Here is an 11,455-nt window from a genome sequence, read left to right on the forward strand (position 1 = left end):
AGGTTTACATCCATTTTGGAGTAGACATTTTCCCATGTTAATGTAGTAATAGTATTTTTAAAGACATTAATGTTTTTATCATTATATTTTCGACAGGTTGTGTGTGTAACCTGTTTCTTGGTGGCTTGGCTGCCCATTTCTGATAGTTGAAATATTGAAAAATGATCTGATACGTCTGCATATAATGTCCATGAGATGATTGCCTCATTACATGAGTTTGTCATTATATTATCTATTAATGTAGCAGATTTATCAGTCACTCTAGAGGTATTATGTATAATAGAATAATAAAATAAGAATATAAGTTATTTAATAAGTTTTGTGTTTGTAAATTAGTTTCACTAACTAAGGATAATTTTCTGTCTAAAATGAAATATTTGGACTAATAAATCTGGTAGAGCAAAACAATTGCAGAAACAACAAAGCGGCTCTATAATTTCTGCTGAGATTGAAAAAAAAAGGTCAAACTGAGTACATGTCTGTTTATAGATACTATACTGGTTGTGCTAAATACTTTATGTAAACTACAGATTTGGTGTTTAATATTTTAAAACAGAGAATACAGGCATGTTATACATGTTCAGATGAACTAATATCTTAATTCTGATATTTAAATAAACTACAGTTGAGAAAAGTGTTAAATTTTCAATATGTTGTCATATCAAAAATTTAAGAGAACATTTTGTATCTTACCGTCTCCTTCTCCTTGCTGCTTTTGTTTGTCTAAGACAGAGAAAAGCATGTTGTAAATCAGTCATTCATAATGTTATCATCATTAAACATTAATCATGCTTAAGCAGAGTGTCACCAAAGATGGATCCTGACAGCAGAACAAACTCAAATATATTAATATGACTCATATTACATTACTGATTATATCTAATTAAATAAATTTTTTGTGTAAAAATAAAACATTTGGACAAATAAATCTGGTAGAGCAAAACTATAAAGAAAAAAAATACAAAGTGACAACAATTCTGCTGAATATTGAAAAAATAATTATAAACAGGCATACTTTGTTAACAAAATGAATAATCCACATTTGAGAACTATTTTATTTTTTAATGTTTTCTCATCAAACATTTGAAAGAACATTTTGTGTCTTACCACATCATACATATTCGTCTGTGTAAAAGACAGAGAAAAGCATGTTGTAAATCAGTCATTCATAATGTGATCATCATTAAACATTAATCATGCTTCAGCAGAGTGTCACCAAAGATGGATCCTGACAGCAGAACAAACTCAAACATCTTGATAAGACTCATATTATATTACTGGTTGTATTTAGTTAAAAGATAATTTCTCTTTAATAATATATATTTGGACTAATAAATCTGGTTGATAAAAACTATATAAAACAACAAAGCAGCTCGATATTTCCTGCTGAGTTTGAAAAAATCAACTGGTTAAACTGAATTATTGTCCGTTTATACAAACTATATTGGTTGCGCTAAGTACTTAAAGTGGACTATAGATTTGGTGTTTAATACTTGAAAACAGAATACAGGCATGTTATACATGTTAAAAATAAACTAATAACTTAATTGCAATATTTAAATAAACTACATTTGACAAATACATTTTTGTTTTAAATTGTTTTCGCATCAAACATTTAACAGAACATTTTGTATCTTACCGTATACTTCAGGTAGTTCATCTATTTGTGTGTATAAGACAAAGAAAAGCATGCTGTAAATCAGTCATTCATAATGTGATCATCATTAAACATTAATCATGCTTTAGCAGCCCAACATCAACTGATACAGTTGATGTTGGGCTGTATCAGTTTGTCCTGGAACAAATGGTAGAAAAAATCTATTGTAAGATAACTAGTGAAGGATTTTTCTCTAAATAAAACAAGATTTTTCATAGTTTAAACATGTTTCAGAATAGGTTAAATAGAATTTCATTACCTTCACCATCAGGAGGTTGATTTAGTGGTCTCATCTCTTCTTCAGTCCCTATCAAGATAAAAAAAAATAGTAATTACAAAAAACAACAAATAAATCCTGTTGTTTATAGCTATTGTAGTTAAACACCATCACCTAAAACAGCAAATTGGAAAACAAAGTGAAAACTATGAACATATATCACAAATCTATGTTGTCAACATTTTTACTGTGGTTATGGTTTTTATCGCTAAGAAGAAGGTAGCTCAATAAAGTGACTCTACAATTTCTGCTGATATTAAAGAAAAAATACACAGGCATGTTAAAAAATGAATAAGCCACATTTGAGAACTATGTTTAATTTTCAATATGTTTTCTTATCAAACATTTAAGAGAAAATTTTCTTTCTTACCTTGTAGCTCATGTCGCCGCTTTACTGTGTTTAAGACAAAAAAAAGCATGTTGTAAATCAGTCATTCATAATGTGATCATCATTAAACATTAATCATGCTTAAGCAGAGAGTCACCAAAGATGGATCCTGACAGCAGAACAAACTCAAACCTCTTAATCAGACTTACATTAATGACTGCATTTAATTAAGGATAATTTTGTTTAAATTTAAATATTGGATTTAAAAATCTGGTTGAGGAAAACTGCTGAAAAAAACAACAAAGTGACGCTACAATTTCTGCTTGAAGAAAAATGATTTAATACATCTTAAAAAGTGAATAATTTGTATATTGAACTATGTTTAAATATAGTGTTTTATCAACATTTAAAAGAACATTTTGTTTCTTACCGTCTAGTTCTTTTTGCATTTTTTCTGTATATAAGAGACAGAAAAGCATGTCGTAAATCAGTCATTAAAAACAAATGCTTCCTTGTTTCTGCACAAGCATTTGTTCAAATGCTCTGATGGTGTGAGCCACATAAACTAGTGAAATGTTATTGTTTTGTCCTCTATTTCTAAAATTTATTTCTGGGTGTTTTATGCCATTATTTAGAGAGGAGGACAGTGGATAGAGTTGGAAACAGGAATGAGAAAGTGATGATTATTTTCAAACTATTTTTGGGGGCTTTTACTTGTGTTTGGGAAGAGAATGAATCAACTGCAACACACCAAAGACAAAACATTATTCTTTCAGTCATTAGAAACTGTGAGAGAAATACCAGAGAATGACAAGTATGTTAAATATTACTTACTAGAGTCCTTGTTGGTATCTGGAGGTCCAGATGTCTGCAGGTCAGGAACCACTACAGATGTGAGCTCTATAAATTGATGAAACATAAAAGTACATTGATTTTTAAGATAAAATAGTGACCCTGTTTTATTCTTTTGGATAACATACGGTTGAACTCACCAGTTTCCTGGTTGATGTTAGAGGCTGCAGCTGCCGGGCTCTGGTTGGAAGTTTCTGGAGTCACTGACTCAGTCTCTATTAAATAAAACAACACAATAACAAGAAAGAATTTTAATACACCTTTAACACCTGAAGCCACGATGTCTGTCCCACCCCAGCCTGGATGACAAAAGCTAAATGTCTTAACTGGATGTTAGAACTAGCTTCAAGCTTAAAAAGCTTAAAGTAGTAAATAACTTTAAAATAATGCAGAGAAGGGCATTTCCTTCTTAGATTAAGAGGAGCTGACACATTTGAGTAGAAGTGCCTTAAATGACGTACTGAACTTGGGTAAACATATTAAGCTGTCTCCCAGAACAGGAAACTCTTCCATGTTTGTTCCAAACTGTTTAGGGTAAAACTCTCATGGTTAGGATTTTAAAAGTAACTAAACTAAACTAACTGAAACCCCCTTGGCTGATTTTCTACTGTCAGTCTTCTGTAACTATTTTGAACACCACTTTGTTTTTATGTTCGGTTTAAGAACATTTTACACACCAGCTCCATTGCTGAGATGTTGGGTAGTGTCAGTTTGTCCTGAAACAAATGGTAGAAAAAATCCATTGTAAGATAACTGGTGAAGGATTTTGCTCTAAATCAAGCAAGTTTTATCATAGTTTAAACATGTTTCAGAATAGGTTAAATAGCATTTCATTACCTTCACCATCAGGAGGTTGATTTAGTGGTCTCATCTCTTCTTCAGTCCCTATCAAGAAAAAAAAACCCAAATAATTACAAAACAATAAATAAATGCTGTTTTTAACTATTGTAGTAAAACACCATCACCTAAAACAGATAATTGGAAAACAAAATGATAACTATGAACATAAATCATAAATCTATGTTGTCAACATTTTTTATTGTGGTTATGGTTTTTAGAGTTAAGAAGAAGTTAGCTCAATAAAGTGACTCTATAATTTCTGCTGAAATTGAAGAAAAAATACACAGGCATGTTAAAAAATGAATAATCCACATTTGAGAACTATGTTTATTTTCAATATGTTTTCTTATCAAACATTTTAGAGAACATTTTGTATCTTACCTTTTCTTTCTCCAAAATGCTTTACTGTGTATAAGACAGAGAAAGAAAAGCATGTTGTAAATCAGTCATTCATAATGTGATCATCATTAAACATTAATCATGCTTAAGCAGAGAGTCACCAAAGATGGATCCTGACAGCAGAACAAACTCAAACCTCTTAATCAGACTTATATTACATTATTGACTGAATTTTATTTAGGATAATTTTGTGTAAAATTGTGACACTACAATTACTGCTGAAATTTGAAAAAATAATAAAAAAACAGGCATGGTTTGCATGTCAACAAAATGAATAATCCACATTTGAGAGCTATGTTTATTTTTAAATATGTATTCTTATCAAACATTTAAGAGAACATTTTGTATCTTACCGCCTAGTTCTGTTAGCCGCGTTGACTTGTCTAAGACAGAGAAAAGCATGTTATAAATCAGTCATTCATAATGTGATCATCATTAAACATTAATCATGCTTAAGCAGAGTGTCACCAAAGATGGATCCTGACAGCAGAACAAACTCAAACATCGTCATATGACTCATATTACATTAAAATTAAATTAAATTAAATATTTGTTTTCATAAATCTGGGAGATCAAAACCATTGAAGAAACAAAAAGATGACGCTACAACTTCTGCTGAAATTTGAAAAAAATAAAAAACAGGCATGCTTTGCACGTTCATGAAATGAATAATACACACTAGGGAACTATGTTCATTTTTCAATATGTTTACTAATCAAACTTTTAAAAGAACATTTTGTATCTTACCGCCTAGTTCTTGTAGCTGCTTTAACATTTCTAAGATAGAAAAAACATGTAAATCAGTCATTCATAATGTGATCATCATTAAACATTAATCATGCTTAAGCAGAGTGTCACCAAAGATGGATCCTGACAGCAGAACAAACTCAAACATCTTAATCAGACTTATATCACATTACTGATTATATTTAATTCTGTAGAAAATTAAATATTTGTTTTCATAAGTCTGGTAGAGCAAAACTTTTGAAAAACAACAAAGTGACAGTATAATTTCTGCTGAAATTTGGAAAAACTATAAAAAACAGGCATGTTAACAAAATGAATAATCCACATTTGAGAACTATGTTTATTTTTAAATATGTTTTATTATCAACCATTTAAGAGAACATTTTGTATCTTACCTTTTCGATCATGACGCGGCTTTACTGTGTATTGGACAAAGAAAAGCATGTTGTAAATCAGTCATTCATAATGTGATCATCATGTAACGGTTAATGCCTGACAACTTCACAAAGGCAAATGTCCTCTGCTGCGCGTCTGACGGTTCACACCTCCACGTCGTCCATTAATTCCTGATAATTGGGACACCTCGAAGGGCATTAACCGACTTATACCATGGTCACTTGCCAATGAAAATGATTAATAAAACTACTAATTTATAATTTCATATGTGATCAAAATAGAAAGTTTTACAAAAACAACAACTTCTTTTCCCTAGCAACGCCTGGTGGCTTGACTAATAACTGGAATAGCCAATCCCATAACATTCTTAGGGAATGTAAACGTGATTCACTACTCCAGTAAATAGGCGGGCCATAGATACAAAGTCACAACGGAACAAAAAAACTAGTCCGCTCAGCACACTTTCTGAATTTATCAATGAAAAGACATGAAGACGAGTGAGATGGAGAGTCATGTGATCAGACTATAAACCTGTAAGTTCACATGAACAGTCATCTAATAAAAATCTTAGTTTTAGCAGACCAGCTGTTTGAATACACAGAATAATTCCTCCTTCAGCACGACGAGGTCACAGACGTGAAACAGAGCTGTCCACGCCCTGCAGGTGCTGACTCTCTGTCAGACACGTCAATATTTATCAGATATTATCATGCTGGTTTATCAGAAGCATTTCCTTTTGGCTCTACAAAGAAATAATGGCTGTTATTGTTATTGTCCACTAGGATCAAATGTCCCGGTGTCACTTTTATTAACAGCAATCTGATCATTGTCAACATGGACATGGAAAATTAATAAAAATAAACTACATATTTGTGGGGAAGACACTATTAAACAATAAAGCTCCTTAAATAAAATTTAAAAAATTAAATGCTATTTCCCCACCAGACTCAGCATTGAAATAGATGATTTTGTGGCCAGTAAGCCTATTAGTGTTAGTGATTCATAGTCCCAGTATTCCTGACTTTCTCTTCATGATTCCCTACATCCTCCACTGTCCTGTCCTCTCCAAATAAAGGCAACAAGCCCTTAAATAAATCTTTTTTAAAAACTATGAAATAACAGCATAAGAAATAAAACAAAAATATATACTGTACATAAGAGGTAAAAAAGGCTCTTTGATTAAAAAAGAAATATAAAATGCAGTGAGTTTAATAGTTGTTTTTTGTTACCAAATGTAGAGAATCATCAGCCCCTCTCCTCACTGACACACTGAGTCTCTGCTCCGTCTGTGAGCTGACTTTGCTGTTGTATATCCAGGCTTTTTGTCTGTCTCAGTGAATCGGCTGTTCTTTAAGCAAAACTACAGCCCTTGATCCTTTGACCAACAGTCTGTTCAGTCATTTTGAATACTGATATTGAACATTGTTAGTGCTGATGTCTCGTTCAGCGGCAGTACGAACAGGTGTCAGTGGAGCATCAAACTCCTTGGTGGAGGAGGTGCTGCGCTCGCGCGCTGCGCCACTGTCCAGGAGAGGTGAACGATTTAATCTCCGGTTTCCCTCTCAAGAATGGCAGGTGAATTCACCTGATGTCGCGTACATATAAAAACGTCACAGTCAACATTGGGAAGAGCACCGTGCGCCACATAGCCTAATGCAAGATGGATCCTGACAGCAGAACAAACTCAAATATCTAAATATGACTCAAATTACATTACTGATTGTATTTAATTAAGGGTAACATTTTTGTGTAAAATCAAATATTTATTTTTATAAATATTGTAGAGCAAAACCATTTAAAAAGAACTGACGCTACAATTTCTGCTGGAAAAAAATGAATTGATACATGTTAAAAAGTCAATAATCTATATATTGAACTATGTTTCAATATACGTTTTTATCAAACATTTAAGAGAATATTTGTATCTTACCATTGTTTTCTCGTTGCATTCCTTCTGTACATTAGAAAAAAAGCATGTTGTAAATCAGTCATTCATAATGTGATCATCATTAAACATTAATCATGCTTAAGCAGAGTGTCACCAAAGATGGATCCTGACAGCAGAACAAACTCAAACATCTTAGTATGACTCATATTACATTACTAATTGTATTTAATTAATGATAATGTTCTTTGTAAAATCAAATAGTGGGATTCAAAAATCTGGTAGAGCAAAAATATTGAAAGAAAAAACTAAGTGATGCTACAATTTCTGCTAAAAAATAAAAAAAAAATAATAAAAAAACAAGCATGTTTTGCATGTCAACAAAATGAATAATCAACATTTGAGAACTATGTTTACTTTTAAATATTTTATTTATCAAACATTTATGAGAACATTTTGTATCTTACCGCATGCTTCTCTTTTGCATCTCCCTGCAAATAGTTCTCTTAGCTGCTTTACAGTGTCTGAGAGAGAGAAAAGCATGTCGTAAATCAGTCATTCATAATGTGATCATCATTAAACATTAATCATGATCAAGCAGAGTGTCACCAAAGATGGATCCTGACAGCAGAACAAACTCAAACATCTTCATAAGACTCATATTACATTACTGATTGTATTTAATTTAGGATAATTTTGTACAAAATTTAATATTTGGTTTCATAAATCTGATAGAGCAAAACTATTAAAGAAACAAAAAAGTGACGCTACAATTTCCGCTGAAATTTGAAAAAAAAAAAATAAATAAATAAAAAACAGGCATGGTTTGCATGTTAATGAAATGAATAATACACACTAGGGAACTATGTTTATTTTTCAATGTGATATCTTATCAAACATTTAAGGGAGCATTTTATATCTTACCACCTATTTCTGTTGCCAGCTTTAACATGCCTAAGACAGAGAAAAGCATGTTGTAAATCAGTCATTCATAATGTGATCATCATTAAACATTAATCATGCTTAAGCAGAGAGTCACCAAAGATGGATCCTGACAGCAGAACAAACTCAAACATCTTCTTATGACATCAATAAAGTCACTGATTTTATTTAATTAACATTTTTTTATGTTGAATATAAAATATTTACACTAATTAATCTGGTAGAGTAAAACTATTTAAAACAACAAAGCCGCTCTATAATTTCCCCAGAAATAAAAAAAGAAATCAACTGATCAAACTGAATTATTGTCAGTTTATAGATTCTATATTGGTTGTGCTAAATACATGTTAAAAATTAACTATATTTGGAATCTACATAAACCTTAATTGAAAAATATGCTTTATTTCTCAATATGTTGTCTTTTCACATGCTTAAAAGAACATTCAGTTTCTTACCCTCTTCTACTGTATCTGTGTCTAAGACAGAGAAAAGCATGTTGTAAATCAGTCATTCATAATGTGATCATCATTAAACATTAATCATGCTTAAGCAGAGTGTCACCAAAGATGGATCCTGACAGCAGAACAAACTCAAACATCATAATCAGACTTATATTACATTACTGACTGTATTTAATTAAGGATATTTTTGTGTAAAATTGTGACGCTACAATTACTGCTGAAATTTGAAAAAAATAATAAAACAGGCATGCTTTGCATGTTAAAAAATGAATTATCCACATTTGAGAACTACGTTTATTTTTTAATATGTTTTCTAATCAAACATTTGAGAGAACATTTTGTATCTTACCACCTGGTTCTTGTAGCCCCTTTAACATGTCTAAAACAGAAAAAAAACATGTTGTAAATCAGTCATTCATAATGTGATCATCATTAAACATTAATCGTGCTTAAGCAGAGCGTCACCAAAGATGGATCCTGACAGCAGAACAAACTCAAACATCTTAATATTACTCATATTCCTTATCTGATTGTTTTAATTTTAGGATAATTTTGTATAAAATTAAATATTTGGTTTTAAAAAATCTGGTAGAGCAAAACTATTAAAAAAAACAAAAACATGATGCTACAATTTCTGCTGAATTAAAAAAAAAAAAATAAATAAAAAACAGGCATGCTTCGCATTGCATGTTAATGAAAGTTATAATCCACATTTGAGAGTAATGTTTATATTTCAATATGTTTTCTTATCAACAATTTAAAAGAATATTTTGTATCTTACCGTATACATCAGTTGTGCTTTCTTTTTATTGTGTATAAGACAGAGAAAAGCATGTTGTAAATCAGTCATTCATAATGTGATCATCATTAAACATTAATCATGCTTAAGCAGAGTGTCACCAAAGATGGATCCTGACAGCAGAACAAACTCAAACATCTTCATATGACTTATATCACATCACTGATTGTATTTAATTTAGGATACTTTGTGTAAAATTAAAAATTTGTTTTCATAAATCTGGTAGAGCAAAACTTTTAAAAAACAAAGTAACGATACAATTTCCGCTGAAATTTGAAAAGTTAGCAGTAAAGAGGCATGCACTTCATGTTAACAAAATGATTAATTCACAGTGAGAACTGTTTATTTTTCAATACGTTTACTTATCAAACATTTAAAAGAACATTTTGTATCTTACCGCCTAGTTCTTGTAGCTGCTTTAACATGTCTAAGATAGAAAAAGCATGTTGTAAATTAGTCATTCATAATGTGATCATCATTAAACATTAATCATGCTTAAGCAGAGTGTCACCAAAGATGGATCCTGACAGCAGAACAAACTCAAACATCTTCATATGTCTTCTATAAAATCACTAATTGTATTTAATTAAGATTTTTTTTATGTTTAATATAAAACATTTGGATTAATACATTTGTTAGAGTAAAACTATTTAAAACAACAAAGCAGCTCTATAATTTCCCAGAAGCAAAAAAAGAAATCAACTGATCAAACTGAATTATTGTCTGTTTATAGATACTATATTGGTTGCGCTAAATATATGTTAGAAATTAACTAATATTTGAAATCTACAGAAACATCATTTAAGAAATATGTTTTTCAATATGTTGTCTTTTCACATGCTTTAAAGAACATTTAGTTTCTTACCCTCTTCTACTGCAGCTGTGTCTAAGACAGAGAAAAGCATGTTGTAAATCAGTCATTCATAATGTGATCATCATTAAACATTAATCATGCTTAAGCAGAGTGTCACCAAAGATGGATCCTGACAGCAGAACAAACTCAAACATCTTCATATGTCTCATATTACATTACTGATTGAATTCAATTAAGGATCATTTTGTGTAAAATTGTGACACTACAATTACTGCTGAAATTTGAAAAAAAAATAAAAAAAAAACAGGCATGCTTTGCATGTTAACAAAATGAATAATCCACATTTGAGAACTATGTTTATTTTTCAATATGTTTTCTCATCAAAAATCATTTTTTATCTTACCTCTTAGTTCTGTGAGCCGCTTTGACATGTCTAAGACAGAGAAAAGCATGTTGTAAATCAGTCATTCATAATGTGATCATCATTAAACATTAATCATGCTTAAGCAGAGTGTCACCAAAGATGGATCCTGACAGCAGAACAAACTCAAACATCTTCATAAGACTTACATTACTGATTGTATTCAATTAAGGATAATTTTGTATAAAATTAAATATTTGTTTTCATAAATCTGGTAGAGCAAAACTATTGAAGAAACAACAAAGTGAAGCTACAACTTCTGTTGGAAATTGAAAAAATAACTAAATAAATAAAAAAATAGGCATGCTTGGCATGTTAATGAAATGAATAATACATATTTGAGAACTATGTTTATTTTTAAATATGATATCAGACATTTAAGAGAACATTTTGTGTCTTACCTTCTAATTTCAGCATTATTTTTTCTAAGACAGAGAAAAGCATGTTGTAAATTAGTCATTCATAATGTGATCATCATTAAACATTAATCATGCTTAAGCAGAGTGTCACCAAAGATGGATCCTGACAGCAGAACAAACTCAAACATCTTCATAAGACTTACATTACTGATTGTATTAAATTAAGGATAATTTTGTATAAAATTAAATATTTGTTTTCATAAATCTGGTAGAGCAAA

The 11,455-nt window shown here is 30.7% G+C and overlaps 1 protein-coding gene across 1 annotated transcript in view; it reads right to left on the reverse strand.

Moving 5' to 3' along the window:
- Nucleotides 1–1,111: 1,111 nt before the first annotated feature.
- The window catches only part of LOC121506665, a 29,978-nt gene continuing 19,634 nt past the window's right edge, over nucleotides 1,112–11,455 (reverse strand). The window contains exons 12-34 of the mRNA XM_041782500.1: nucleotides 11,220–11,243; nucleotides 10,801–10,830; nucleotides 10,449–10,469; nucleotides 9,981–10,010; nucleotides 9,566–9,586; nucleotides 9,134–9,163; nucleotides 8,779–8,799; nucleotides 8,306–8,335; nucleotides 7,849–7,905; nucleotides 7,427–7,450; nucleotides 5,496–5,519; nucleotides 5,101–5,130; nucleotides 4,707–4,736; nucleotides 4,336–4,359; nucleotides 3,952–3,999; nucleotides 3,792–3,830; nucleotides 3,255–3,329; nucleotides 3,097–3,162; nucleotides 2,693–2,716; nucleotides 2,305–2,328; nucleotides 1,917–1,964; nucleotides 1,640–1,660; nucleotides 1,112–1,125 (exon numbers count right to left, since the gene is read on the reverse strand). Coding sequence (XP_041638434.1) covers nucleotides 1,112–1,125; nucleotides 1,640–1,660; nucleotides 1,917–1,964; nucleotides 2,305–2,328; nucleotides 2,693–2,716; nucleotides 3,097–3,162; nucleotides 3,255–3,329; nucleotides 3,792–3,830; nucleotides 3,952–3,999; nucleotides 4,336–4,359; nucleotides 4,707–4,736; nucleotides 5,101–5,130; nucleotides 5,496–5,519; nucleotides 7,427–7,450; nucleotides 7,849–7,905; nucleotides 8,306–8,335; nucleotides 8,779–8,799; nucleotides 9,134–9,163; nucleotides 9,566–9,586; nucleotides 9,981–10,010; nucleotides 10,449–10,469; nucleotides 10,801–10,830; nucleotides 11,220–11,243 — 755 coding nt within the window. The remainder of the gene's footprint in view (nucleotides 1,126–1,639; nucleotides 1,661–1,916; nucleotides 1,965–2,304; nucleotides 2,329–2,692; nucleotides 2,717–3,096; nucleotides 3,163–3,254; nucleotides 3,330–3,791; nucleotides 3,831–3,951; nucleotides 4,000–4,335; nucleotides 4,360–4,706; nucleotides 4,737–5,100; nucleotides 5,131–5,495; nucleotides 5,520–7,426; nucleotides 7,451–7,848; nucleotides 7,906–8,305; nucleotides 8,336–8,778; nucleotides 8,800–9,133; nucleotides 9,164–9,565; nucleotides 9,587–9,980; nucleotides 10,011–10,448; nucleotides 10,470–10,800; nucleotides 10,831–11,219; nucleotides 11,244–11,455) is intronic.

The sequence above is a fragment of the Cheilinus undulatus genome, unplaced genomic scaffold (genome assembly GCF_018320785.1).
Source record: "Cheilinus undulatus unplaced genomic scaffold, ASM1832078v1 Contig6, whole genome shotgun sequence".
Taxonomy (NCBI): Eukaryota; Metazoa; Chordata; class Actinopteri; order Labriformes; family Labridae; genus Cheilinus; species Cheilinus undulatus.